Genomic DNA, 14,671 nt, shown 5'->3' on the forward strand with positions numbered 1-14,671 from the left:
ATCAAACATATACCTCTCTGTAACTAAAATATTTAAAAATCAAGTATTTAAAAATTTATTAATTTTTTTCATAGAAAATAAATCAATATTTTAAATATTCAATAAATTTTAACAAACATATATACCAGGCAGCCACCATTGATGTAATCAGTATGTTCTTCAGTATGCTAAAAGATAAAAAGACTTCTCAACTTTTGACAGTTAATATTTTGGCAAAACTGTCATCCATCAGTAGTAAATATCAGTTTGGACTCACTCATATGTGGTACTAGGGGAATCATTGGTAATTAAAATATCTATAAACTTTAAATAGAGCAATATTGGGATGGGGAACACATGTGTACCCATGGCTGATTCATGTCAATGCATGGCAAAAACCACTACAATATTGTGAAGTAATTAGCCTCCAATTAAAATAAATAGATTAATTAAAAGATTAATACCTTATGAAGAATTTTTCAAGGTATTAAAAATTTAAGAAATGAGGGAATAGAAAATTAAATGAGAATATGCCATAGTGCATGGAGAGTGAAAAAGTTGGCTTAAAGCTCAACATTCAAAAAACTAAGATTATGGCATCTGGTCCCATCACTTCATGGCAAATAGATGGGGAAACAGTGGAAACAGTGGCAGACTTTATTTTTTGGGGGGGCTCCAAAATCACTGCAGATGGTGACTGCAGCCATGAAATTAAAAGACGCTTACTCCTTGGAAGAAAAGTTATGACTAACCTAGATAGCATATTGAAAAGCAGAGACATTACTTTGCCAACAAAGGTCCGTCTAGTCAAGGCTATGGTTTTTCCTGTGGTCATGTATGGATGTGAGAGTTGGATTGTGAAGAAAGCTGAGCACTGAGGAATTGATGCTTTTGAACTGTGGTGTTGGAGAAGACTCTTGAGAGTCCCTTGGACTGCAAGGAGATCCAACCAGTCCATTCTAAAGGAGATCCGTCCTGGTGTTCTTTGGAAGGAATGATGCTAAAGCTGAAACTCCAGGACTTTGGCCACCTCATGCGAAGAGTTGACTCACTGGAAAAGACTCTGATGATGGGAGGGATTGGGGGCAGGAGGAAAAGGGGAAGACAGAGGATGAGATGGCTGGATGGCATCACCAACTCAATGGATGTGAGTTTGAGTGAACTCCGGAAGATGGTGATGGACAGGGAGGCTTGGCGTGCTGCGATTCATGGGGTCACAAAGAGTCAGACATGACTGAGCGACTGAATTGAACTGAACTGATGCCATAGTACTTGAGTCTTTTCATATCAGTAATATCATGGGATACATTTCCATATTTTACTGTAAAATTTACCTAAGTTTGGCAAAATCTAGAGACAAGCTTGTAAGACTATTCTCATGTTCTTTAATTTTTAAGGGTCAAATAATTCAGATCATGTATGCAGAATCAGAATAAATTAGATCATGTATACAAATCAAGAATTTTTTGGTAATTTTTTTGGCATCTTCACTCAGGTACCCGGAAGCTCTTACTGACCCTGCTTACAAGGGGCAGATTCTTACCATGGCCAATCCTATTGTTGGGAATGGTGGAGCCCCAGATACTGCTGCACTGGATGAACTGGGACTCAGCAAATATTTGGAATCTGATGGGATTAAGGTAGTACCAGTGATGACTATTTAAAAAGTATAGTTGATTTATTTTAGGAATCTAGGCTAGACAAAGTTTCGGCCTCTGTCCTGTAGTAAAATAATTAAATATATAGTCTCAATCTCATTCCTAGGTATATGAGAATAAGTTTTAGCATGGAACTATTCTGAATTTCATTTCTCAGGGCACTCTGTATTTATGCTTAATGCTGTGGATGAAATGTGGCTTCATTTGGAAAAATGTTGTTTTAAGTTCAGATAACAGCGATGCTACAAGAATTTGTGTTGAATCACTTTTTAAAAGGATTTTAAGAATCAACTTTCTATCAGCTAATTATATTTTAAATCCCACTCTCTATGGGAGATAAATAAAAGATAACTTGTATGCCAGACTAAAAGTAAAAGTAAATACAATGAAAAATTCCTATTCAATGTAAATTTGGGTAATATCATGGGGATATGAACCATATAAACTATTCAAAAATTTATACAGGGTGCTGAGAAAGGAGATCTAGCTTAGCCTCCTGATTTGGCAAACCAGGTAAGACTGTCCCCCACATGACAATTAAGGTAGTGACTATATATCTTAAAAAAAATTTTTTTATCATATTTTGTTCTTCAAGTCTCCAAAATTTTAAGCATTTTGTTGGTAGGTAGTAAAAAATTTGAGCTGACTCAAGTTACAAGAGTTGGATAGCATTTTGTGATCACTTTAAAAAACTGACTGCCTGTCTTTCTAGGTTGCAGGTTTGCTGGTGCTGAATTATAGTGATGACTACCACCACTGGCTGGCTACCAAGAGTCTAGGACAGTGGCTACGGGAAGAAAAGGTGAGAAATATCCAGCAGTCAGCATCACCTAAGGATGATTGGTGGGGTCCTGGAAAGTTGGGAAGGTGTATGTAATTGCAAAGGGCCAAACAGATGAGGCATATCACACACTTTGGGATCCTTTTGTTTCAGAGAACGCTTCCTTCTGTTACTATAGGCTGAATGTCCAGAACTCATTCTTTAAACAGAGAAATTTATCAGTTCAGTCGATCAGTCGTGTCTGTCTCTTTGCAACTCCACGGACCGCAGTACACCAGGCTTGCCTGTCCATCACCAACTCCTGGAACATAATCAAACTCATGTCCATTGAGTCAGTGATGCCATCCAATCATCTCATCCTCTGTCGTCCCCTTCCCCTCTCGCCTTCAGTCTTTCCCAGCATCAGAATATTTTCCAATGAGTTAGTTCTTCGCATCAGATGGCCAAAATATTGGAGCTTCAGCTGCAGCATCAGTCCTTCCAATGAATATTCAGGACTGATTTCCTTTAGGGTGGACTGGTTGGATTTCCTTGCAGTCCAAGGGACTCTCAAGATTTTTCTCCAACACCACATTTCAAAAGCAACAATTCTTTGGTGCTCAGCTTTCTCTACAGTCCAACTCTCACATCCATACATGACTACTGGAAAAACCATAGCTTTGACCAGATGGACCTTGACTAAGTAATGACTCTGCTTTTAAATATGCTGTCTAGGTTGGTCATAAATTTTCTTCCAAGGAGCAAGCATTTTTTTAATTGTATGGCTTCAGTCACCATCTGCAGTGATTTGGAGCCCAAAATAATAAAGTCTGCCACTGTTTCCACTGTTTCCCCATCTATTTGCCATGAAGTGATGGGGACAGATGCCATAATCTTAGTTTTCTGAATGTTGAGTTTTAAGCCAACTTTTTCACTCTCTGCTTTCACTTTCATCAAAAGGCTCTTTGGTTCTTTTTTGTTTTCTGCCATAAGAGTGGTATCACCTGCATATCTGAGGTTATTGATTCCAGCTTGTGCTTCATCCAGCCCAGCATTTCGCATGATGTATTCTGCACAGAAGTTAAATAAGCAGGGTGACAATATACAGCCTTGACATACTCCTTTCCCTATTTGGAACCATTCTGTTGTTACATGTCCAGTTCTAATGATTGCTTCTTGACATGCATACAGATTTTTCAGGAGGTAGGTCAGGTGGTCTGGTATTCCCATCTCTTTAAGAAGTTTTCCACAGTTTGTTGTGATCCACAATGTCAAAGGCTTTGGTGTAGTAAATAAAGCAGAAGTAGATGCTTTTCTGAAACTCTGTTGTTTTTTTGATGATCTAGTGGATGTTGGCCATTTGATCTCTGGTGGCTTTGCCTTTTCTACATCCAGCTTGAACATCTGGAAGTTCACGGTTTACGTACTGTTGAAGCCTGGTTTGGAGAATTTTGAGCATTACTTTGCTAGCGTGTGAGATTATATTTTCAGTTTATCCACTAAGTGGCACTCATACATGCTTGGTGAAAGTGAAAGTCGCTGAGTCGTGTCCAACTCTGTGTGACCCCCGTGGACTATATAGTCCATGGAATTCTCCATGTGGAGAATATCCATGGAGTGGGTAGCTTTTCCCTTCTCCAGGAGATCTTCCTCACCCAGAAATCAAAGTGGGGTCTTGCATTACAGGTGGTTTCTTTACCAACTGAGCTACCAGGGAAGCCTTTCTCAATCTGGAAAGGGGTTAGAGAAAATTTTAGAATTCTCTGTAGTCTGGAACAAGTTAACTACTCCATCCCCTTTTAACCAAGATCTAGATATGTACTTGTGCCATAGATTCTTGTACCAGCTCAGTCATTAACTAGCTGTGTGACCTTGCTCTGGTCATGCAATCTTTCTTAATTTTAGTTTTTAATGAATGTGAACAGATTACCAGCAAATCTTATTGGGCCTAAAGGTTATGACTCAATGATATATAATTGGATATCATCTCATTTGAAGTAATAAAGGAAAAAAGTTACTAACTACTTGGCATGCTAAATCGCTTCAGTCATGTCTCACTCTTTGCAACCCTATAGACTGTAGCTCACCAGGCTCCTCTCTCCATGGGATTCTGCAGGCAAGAATACTGGAATGGGTTTCCATCCCCTCCTCTAGGAAATCTTCCCCACCCAGGGATCGAACCCACGTCTCTTATGTCTCCTGCATTGGCAGGCAGGTTCTTTACCACTAGTGCCACCTGGGAAACCCTATATGTGCCTTTCTTTGAGTATTATTTTCTAATCAAATAAGAGTATTCTCCTGGGTTGAATGTCAGACATACTTAGAGTAATTAGAGTTAATGGACCTGCTGTATTAAACCTCATTTCTACCATTATATTAGTTGCTTTTTCTTAAGTTGCTATTGGGCCTGTAATTGACAGAATATTAATCTGAAAGAATTCTGACACTCTGATGAGCATCTACTGCATGTGTATGCTTAGATGCTCAGTCATGTCTGATTCTTTGTGACCTGATGCACTGTAGCCCGCCAGGCTCCTCTGTCCATGGGATTCTCCAGGCAAGAATACTGGAGTGGCTAGCCATTCCCTTCTCCAGGGGATTTTCCCAACCCAAGGATTGAACCCAGGTATTCTACATTGCAGGCAGTTTCTTTACCATCTGAGCCACCAGGGAAGCCCAAACATCTACTAACTGGGGCTCAGTGTTGCCTCTTCCTAACAATTAAAAAGAATATTGATCTTAGTTTCCTGGATATCATTACTGCTAAATGTTAAAAGAGATAATAAAGCATCTGTATTATCTTCCAGGTCTTTTCTAGTTTCTTTCAATCATTATCTGAATTTACCTCTTTATAGTTGTCATTAATGCTTCCTTTGTGTTATGTAGGCACCTGATATTATAGCTGCTTTGTGTCAGAATTAATAGTTTAAGTATAAGCTTAATCCATGGTTTGTTAGCTTGTTTTAAAAATGTGCCTTGAGTCTTTTTCCATAATCATAGACACATAGAGTAGAACAGGGTCTAAAATTATAGCCAGGTGACAGGTGAGGGAAGACACCTTGCTCATACATCACTCAGATAATTGGTGGAAGGAAAAAGAACTAGAATCTGTTTCCTTATTCTTTTTTTTTTAACTTATTTATTTAAAAAATTTTTAAACTTTTCAAAATTGTATTAGTTTTGCCAAATATCAAAATGAATCCGCCACAGGTATACATGTGTTCCCCATCCTGAACCCTCCTCCCTCCTCCCTCCCCATACCATCCCTCTGGGTCGTCCCAGTGCACTAGCCCCAAGCATCCAGTATCATGCATTGAACCTGGACTGGCAACTCGTTTCATACATGATATTTTACATGTTTCAATGCCATTCTCCCAAATCTTCCCACCCTCTCCCTCTCCCACAGAGTCCATAAGACTGTTCTATACATCAGTGTCTCTTTTGCTGTCTCGTACACAGGGTTATTGTTACCTCTTTCTAAATTCCATATATATGCGTTAGTATACTGTATTGGTGTTTTTCTTTCTGGCTTACTTCACTCTGTATAATAGGCTCCAGTTTCATCCACCTCATTAGAACTGTTTCAAATGTATTCTTTTTAATGGCTGAGTAATACTCCATTGTGTATATGTACCATAGCAGATGAATGGATAAGAAAGCTATGTTTCCTTATTCTTAACTCATTGCTCTTTCCCCTTTTATCCATGGGGAATATGTTTGAAGACCCCCTGTGGATGCCTGAAACTGGATAGTACCAAATCCTATATATACTAATATGGCAGAAAGTGAAGAAGAACTGAAGAGCCTCTTGATGAAAGTGAAAGAGGAGAGTGAAAAAGTTGGCTTAAAACTCAACATTCAGAAAACTAACTTCATGGCAAATAGATGGGGAAACAGTGGAAACAGTGACAGACTTTATTTTGGGGGGCTCCAAAATCACTGTAGATGGCGACTGCAGCCATGAAATTAAAAGATGCTTGCTTCTTGGAAGAAAAGCTATGACCAACCTAGACAATATATTAAAAAGCAGAGATATTACTTTGCCAATAAAGGTCCATGTAGTCAAAGCTATGGTTTTTTCAGTAGTCATGTATGGATGTGAGAGTTGGACTATAAAGAAAGCTGAGCACCAAAGAATTGATTCTTTTGAACTGTGGTGTTGGTGAAGACTCTTGAGAGTCCCCTTGGACTGCAAGGAGATTAAACTAGTTAATCCTAAAGGAAATCAGTCCTGAATATTCATTAGAAGGACTGATGCTGAAGCTGAAACTCCGATACTTTGGCCATCTGATGCAAAGAATTGATTCATTGGAAAAGTCCCTGATGCAGGGAAAGATGGGAGAAGAAGGGGACGACAGAGCATGAGATGGTTGGATGGCATCACTGACTCGAGGGACATGAGTTTGATTAGGTTCTGGGAGTTGGTGATGGACAGGGAAGCCTGGTGTGCTGCAGTCCATGGGGTCACAAAGAGTTGGACACCACTGAGCGACTGAACTGAACTGATATATATACTAATGCGATATTTTTTCTTATATATATGTACCTATGACAGAATCTGATTTATAAATTAGGCACAGTAAAGGAATATCTGAATTTCCAGCATCACTGCTCTTGTGCTTTGGAGCCAGTATTAAGTAAAATAGGGCACCTTGAACACAGCACTGAGATATTGCAGCCATAAATCTGGTAATTCAGTTGGCTACTAAGTGACTCAAGGTGGGATTTGCTGGACAAAGGGGTGGCTCACATACACTATTCAGAATGGTACACAATTGAAAACGTATGAATTGTTTATTTATGAAATTTTCCATTTAAAAAATATTTTTAGACTATTGGCAATAGCAGGTAACTGAAACCACAGAAAGCAAAACTGGATACAAGGGCTAGATACCACATCTATCCCTATCTAATCTAGTCAAAGAAACTAAATCAAGTGGAGGTGTTGCCTGACTGACTAATAGACTAGGCAAAATTTAACACCGGTGCTTAAGAAGCACCTCCAGGAAACTCTGTGGGGCAGTGAAGGACAGGGAAGCCTGGTGTCCTGCAGTCCACAGGGTCACAAAGAGTCGGACACTACTGAGTGGCTGAACAACTAGAACAACCTCCAGGTAAACCCATTGATTGCCTACTAGGTGCCAGAAGCATGGATTTGCATATAATTGATGTAATTTTTTTTTAATTGATGTAATTTTGCTTATGGAGTTCACTTCACAAATTCTTTTAGTTTAAAATATACATGTATATATAAAATTTTGTTACATGTTTAACATCCTGGATTAAAGGCAACAAAACTTAGTAGAAGATCGATGTTCAGAATTTCTCATTTTTCTTTCTGAGGAATGGTCTGGGTATTAAGAGTCCTATGCCCAGCAGGAGCAGCAATTTACCTTGTTCTCATAACACAGTCATGCTAGATCAGAGAAAAGAAGGAGTAGGGAAATTATTTACTGCTCAAGTAGACATATGATGTTAAGTTGGTAACTTGAAAACACTATGCTGGACCTAATTTCCTCCAATTTTACTGTCACTACCCTTTTTTTTTTTGTTCCTCCACAGGTCCCTGCAATTTATGGAGTGGATACAAGAATGCTGACTAAAATAATTCGAGATAAGGTATAATAATCATATTTAGCCAAATCTATGTTTATATATACGTAGATATGTTTATGTATACATACATACATATATATATACATATACGTATGTATACATATATATATATACATATATATGTATGTATGTATGTTTTTTCTCAGTGCCCAGGGAACCCATTGGTATGTAAAAGAACAAATCCAGCCCATTTCTGTCATTTGGGTCTCTGTCATCCTGTTATACTTTTTCAGTTACTTGATGTGACTTTCAAGACTGAATACTTGATTGGGATGTTTGTTCATGAGTGGTTTTGAGATTAATTTGAGCAGTAGTTAATTGAGTGCCCACTTTATGTTCACTATCCCAAGTAAAGCCTTGGTGATTCAGCTCATGTGACAGGGCTAGTGAAACAAGTGGAGAAGCTAACTAGATGCATAAGAATTTTGCCTAAATTGAATACCTACCTGCTGAAAAATGCAAACCAGGAAGTGCACAGCACTAGGGCTGTTATTTATTCAGTCCTCTTGAAGGAGTTTGTGAAATTTGTGAGTATATTAAATGAGCCCTCTATGTGCTACCTCAAATAGTCTTTCTTAAAATTGTTCCAGTGACCAAGATGAAGGGAAGTTTGTCTATTGCTTTTCTATCTGCTTGCTGAAATCTTTGACCCTTCCTCTGAGAATGTCTCATCACCTTCTGCTTCCTTCTCCTTGTTATAAGAAGTGGACACTTTTTTCTCACATGAAACCTTCATATCCCAGACCAGAAAGAAACTTTTATCCCGTGAATGTTAACTGAATTTCCTAAATGCCATTAAAGGTTTCTCGTTATATTCTATACATTTTCTTGAAAAAGAAAGAAAGATACAATTTCAAAGTGAAAAAGGTTCTCCAAGAAAATCTGTTGAGATTCCTTATTAGAATACATATTGACTCAGGATCTCTTTAAACGGAAAGAAAGCTTTAAAAATAAGCTTTTTATGGCCACATACTTATGACCAGAAGGAAGACAGAGGGAATGTTTGCAGTCCTTCTACTCTACCTCTGATTTCATTCCCTTCTCCATGATTTTCCTGAGAATAAATGTTCTAGGTTATATACGTAGATTATACATCCCAGGTAGACTTTTGCATTTTCTTAGCCCAGTGATGTTGTGGGAGCAGTAAAGAATGATGAGAGTGCCAGATGGGAGGGGAATAAAATTGGGAAATTCAGCTGTGGAATTGGCAGACTGGATACAATATAGATAGGTTTAGTAATTTGGGAAAATATAAGACCGTATTATGTTCTTCATGTGATACATTAGTTTAAGGTGAACCTTGCTTTTGTCAATGGTGTAGAAAACGGCAACTCACTCCAGTATTCTTGTCTGAAAAAATTCCATGAACAGAGGACACTGGCAGACTACAATACCTGGACTCTCAAAAAGTTGGACACGACTGAGCACTGTTTTTATCAGAGGTAGCTAGGTTTTCAAAATCTGGCTGAATAGATTAGCAAGCAAAATAGTAGTATTGCCTATTATATTTGATTATGAGTAATATGGGCTCATATTAAAAATGTATGTTGTGGCTTTTAGTTCTGTGAGTCTTAGGTTGGAGAGCAAGGGTGTTTTTCATTCAGCATGCTTAAAGTAAAAGGGAATAAGAACTGAAAACCAAAGTTCAAAATTAGGGATCCATAAATATAGTCAAGGAATTCTGTGATTTGGACTATAAAAGTAAGTGGAGACCACCATGAAACTTAATAATCCAGTATGTAAGTGAAAGGTGGTTTTCACTGTCTTTCCCAGAGTTTGAGATAGTACTCTGGTTGTAATAATCACACTGAAATAACCGTCTGGATGATGTACTAGCATCAACTCATTCCCAAGTTACTTCTTTCCCTAAGAAATATGTTTCAGAGGGAAATAAAGACTTTCTTCTATTCCCTTCAGTGCAACAATTTCCTTGGAGAAAAGCAAATCAGTAAATTATTTTGATCTCCTCCCCCTCTTGATAAAGTCATCATTATGAAACATAATATGCCATTTTTAAAAATCTTTTCCCCTCTCCATAAAGTCTTCATTACTAAACATAATATAACATTTTTCTAAATAGGTCAAACTAGATCTACTAATAAATAAGCTAATCTCAGGACAGCAAAGAATAATATGAAGACATTTGCCATGTTCTGGCTGCTGCTGCTGCTGCTGCTGCTAAGTCGCTTCAGTCGTGTCCGACTCTGTGCGACCCCATAGACAGCAGCCCACCAGGCTCCCCTGTCCCTGGGATTCTCCAGGCAAGAACACTGGAGTGGGTTGCCATTTCCTTCTCCAATGCATGAAAGTGAAAAGTGAAAGTGAAGTCGTTCAGTCGTGTCCAACTCTTAGCGACCCCATGGACTGCAGCCTACCAGGCTCCAGAGGGACAGAAAATCCCTCTGTCCATGGGATTTTCCAGGCAAGAGTACTGGAGTGGGGTGCCATTGCCTTCTGGCTAGCAAGGCTAATTTGTGAAAACTTTATAGAAGGTTAAGCCTTCTCTAAAGTTCAAGCCCTTATTAGCATATGTAAAAAATGAAACTTTCATTGCCATTTCTCAAAGTTTGTGACTTATACAACATTTCATATATTTTTTGCATGTAAATTTTACTCTTTAAAATATTTCCATTCTTTTTCAATTTTCAGCAAGTTTTAGATTTCCTTTTTTTTCCTCAATCTATTATCTTGCCACATCTCCAACGAAGTAGTTTTAGGTCATAAGTACACTAAATACTCTGATTTGCACTTTCTGACAACCCAAATTCTGTTATCCTTTGACTTCACTTACCCCAGGTGACTATCTCAGCCCTAAAAGAAGTAATTTTACTTCTGAGCATGTTTCCCAAAATGTACCGTACAAACTGCTTCATCTTTCCCAGTTGAGAAGATGAAGATCTGCTGATGGTTATGAGTAGTTATAAAGACATCTAAATATTGAAGCGGCTGTGTAAGTTCCTGTGAGTTTATCCTTCCAGCACCTGCATCACTGCCCCCTATTAACTCTCTAATTTTTTAATTTGATAGGGTACCATGCTTGGTAAGATTGAATTTGAAGGTCAGTCTGTGGATTTTGTGGATCCAAATAAGCAGAATTTGATTGCTGAGATTTCAACCAAGGTGAGAGATTTTCCTTTATATTTTGTGGTTTTATTTTATTCCCTTTAGACCTTTCTATTTTGTAATACCAAAATCTACATTTAAGCAAAAATCATCTTCCACAAGCATCAGAATTGAAGGGAAAACAGTTATAAATTGATATATTGCAAAAGCAGTGCATTTAAAGTTAGCAACTTCTACTTATAGGGAACTTGCATGGCTTGATTTAGAGTCTGTTTACTATTATTTTAATTTTTCTTATTTCTTTTTGTGGTTCCCTCACTCAAGACTTTAAAATGTCAAATACAAGGGTCATTCAATTGCCAAAGATAGGTACAGTGACAATCAGTAGTCAGAGCTAATGGTCTGCCAGAGAGTTGAGAGCAGTTTATAGAATTCAGACTCAATATTATAATTCAGACCCAATATTATAATGAGAATCTGGGGTTATTTTGTGCAGGGAAAAGAATTCCTGTGCACACTGAAATTTAGTGTATTATAGCTCACTTCAAAAATTAAGTGTTCTTCATGATGGCTATATCACTCCAAAGTGAGATATGTATATTGTATATTTACAAGAAGGCATACAATACATCTAAGTACTCTATAAAATCAATACATGTGTTGATCTTGATTAGAGTTGTGAGTCTCTTGAGCTATAGTTTCTGTTCTTGGGGACCATAGCGTTTGGTGGGGTACGCAAACAAGCAATCATCATGGAGCAAATACTATAATAAATGCTGTCCTTGGAGTGTGCACAAGACACCATAAGGTCATGTGTGGGAAAACATCCAATTAAAGAGGGTAGATTAGGGGAGGCCCCGCAGAGGATTCAGGCTTGTCCTGAGACATAAAGAGTAAGTCAGTAGATGGTGAACTAGGAGAGTTTTGTTTTAGGCAGAGGAAATGGCATGTGTTGAGAGGTACAGAGGTGTGAAACGATATGGTGTGTCTGAAAAGTTATGCTTAATTGGGTGTGTCTGACCAACGGGTTTACAAATACAGCTGTTCACATTTGGCTAAAGTTGAGTGGAGATGGACGGGGCTAGAGCTAGAGGGTTTAGTGTCATTAACTCAATGAATCAACTGAACTCCAAAATCAGCAACATTTTGGAGCAAAATAAACTGGATAAAAGAGCAGGTAACTAGAAAGTTATTGAAGTTAATTCGGACAAAAGTCATGAAAGCCCAGACTGACCAGCAATAGCAGGAAAAGAAACAGCAAGATGGTTTAGACAAATAGGAGAAAGAAGGTGGCTTAGACAATAGAGGGCTTCCCAGGTGACGCTAGTGGTAAAGAGCCTACTTGCCAATGCAGGAGATGTAAGAGATATGGGTTTGACCCCTAGGTCAGGAAGATCCCTTGGAGGAGAGCATGGTAACCCACTCCAGTATTCTTGCCTAGAGAATCCTGTGGACAGAGAAGCTTGGCAGGCTATAGTCCATAGGGTTGCACAGAGTTGGACACGACTGAAGAGACTTAGCAGCAGCAGCAAACAAATAGGAGACAGAGATTTCAACACACTTTTCTATGAGGACTTCCCTGGGGGCTCAGACTGTAAAGCGTCTGCCTACAATGCTAGAAACCTGAGTTCAATCCCTCGGTTGGGAAGATCTCCTGGAGAAGGAAATGGCAACCCACTCCAGTATTCTTGCCTGGAAAATCCCATGGACAGAGGAGCCTACAGTTCATAGGGTTGCAAAGAGTCAGACATGACTGAACAACTTCACTTCACTTCACTTCTCTATGAAGAGTTGAGACACAGCGTGATAAAGGGCTATTTTTATAGAATTTTATTAGAGTTTAGAACTAACTTGGGGTAGCATTTCCTGAATGTGAGGAGCACTGGCCTGGAGAAAGTCACCTTAAAAAAATTCTATGGTCAAATAAGGTTGCAAAACACTGCAGAATGTATTTCTCTCTTGGAGAGTCCTAGCAAATTCATGTATTCCTGTTTCTATGAGGTCTTGCTTACTCTGTACAGAGGGTATATCGTGCATTTGTGAAGAGACCAGATTGCACATTTCATCTAAAACTTGTAAGAAACTTTGAAATCGTCCTAAATTCAGAGTGTGTTTGCTGACTCTTGAAGCTGGAACAAGCGAAGGCACCCAGCCCTCTAGGCTTTCTCTCTCTCTATTTCTATTATTTCTTCTTTTATGACTTTGGGGAACTGCTTCTTGGGTAAATGCCTGTGAAAATGGATCTGACTCCAAGCAGTGCTTAAAACGTACATAATGATTATGATATGCTCTGGGATCCTTTTATGAAGTCTACCATTTAAATGCAAATGATTGCACAGTAACCTAAAGGGACCAGTGGTCTACACTACCTTAGTGATTCCTCTGACTCAGACTGATTTTATCCATTAGCCCCACTTCCTAAGCCTCATGCACAATAGCTCTACCTCATCCAAACTTTACTGCAAGTTGAGGATCAAGAGGTGTTTAAAGCATGATGTATCTATTATTACATCTGTTTAGTGCTGAATCAGGCAATAATACTTGGAAATTCCATTGCTACTGGTTGTTAATGAGGCAAAACATGGGAAAAAATGTTTGTTAATTATGGAAGCAACCAGTTTCTTAGGGATAATTGTTATTACTGTAATCAACATTTTATACCAAACAGCAAAATACTTTGTTTTCATGAACAAGATAGAATTTGTGGCATTTGCTATGTCTTTCTTACAAACTGATTGTTAACGGCCAACCACTCCCTAGTAGTTAGCTATCAATCTGCTACCAAGTGCAGAGCATCCTGAGATGTGTTTATGGTATTGGTGTGTTGCTTATAGCTGGACATTCCCTCTGACTCTGGTTTTTAAAATGGCAGGATGTCAAGGTATACGGCAAAGGAAATCCCATGAAAGTGGTAGCTGTAGACTGTGGGATAAAAAACAGTGTAATCCGCTTATTAGTAAAGGTAAGTAATTTGTTCCATCTCAAGGATGGGGGTTTGTAATACTGATCACTAGTATTAATCTGATTTTCTGTTTCAGAGAAAGCTTGTATACTTTCTCAGAATGTTAGAAGATATATTCTCGCTGCCTTTGGTCCATGAAATAATACATTTATCCCTGTTAAAATTAGAGATGTAGATTGCTATTAAAACCCAAAAATGTTCAAAGACTACAATACACAGAAGAAAATGATGACTGTTCTTTTCACTTACTGATTGACATTCTGAGACATGGTACAAGCGCTGATTAATTTTATTAACAAAAATGTGCATGGACTCATAAACAGTAGATGCTGTAGATGGCTTAGCCATGTGGCCCTCTTATTTTATCATTTTAAGCCATTTAGTCCATCTTCCAATTGCAAGTGTCTGCATCTCATTGCCTGAGGGCTCTCTTTGGTTGGTTGGAGGCTGCTGGCAGGCAGGAAATGATATAGAATTAATGATCCCTGGAGCAGCCCCAATCAATGACAGTGTCAATTCCCCAGCTCCTTTGCCACATGGGTAGGCTGTTTTTAGGTGAATATTCTATACTGGTTCTCAGAGTTCCCCAGTGATCCAAAGCTCTATTTGTGTGTTGTGGTATCTGATTGATAA

At 38.5% G+C, this 14,671-nt stretch overlaps 1 protein-coding gene across 3 annotated transcripts in view; it reads left to right on the forward strand.

Moving 5' to 3' along the window:
* The window catches only part of CPS1 (carbamoyl-phosphate synthase 1), a 193,904-nt gene that overhangs the window by 80,040 nt on the left and 99,193 nt on the right, over positions 1 to 14,671 (forward strand). For all 3 annotated transcript variants that reach the window (XM_015458817.3, XM_010802252.4, NM_001192258.1), the window contains 5 exons: positions 1,475 to 1,619; positions 2,350 to 2,439; positions 7,960 to 8,016; positions 11,041 to 11,133; positions 13,949 to 14,038. In XM_015458817.3, coding sequence (XP_015314303.1) covers positions 1,475 to 1,619; positions 2,350 to 2,439; positions 7,960 to 8,016; positions 11,041 to 11,133; positions 13,949 to 14,038 — 475 coding nt within the window. The remainder of the gene's footprint in view (positions 1 to 1,474; positions 1,620 to 2,349; positions 2,440 to 7,959; positions 8,017 to 11,040; positions 11,134 to 13,948; positions 14,039 to 14,671) is intronic.

The sequence above is a fragment of the Bos taurus genome, chromosome 2 (genome assembly GCF_002263795.3).
Source record: "Bos taurus isolate L1 Dominette 01449 registration number 42190680 breed Hereford chromosome 2, ARS-UCD2.0, whole genome shotgun sequence".
Lineage (NCBI taxonomy): Eukaryota > Metazoa > Chordata > Mammalia > Artiodactyla > Bovidae > Bos > Bos taurus.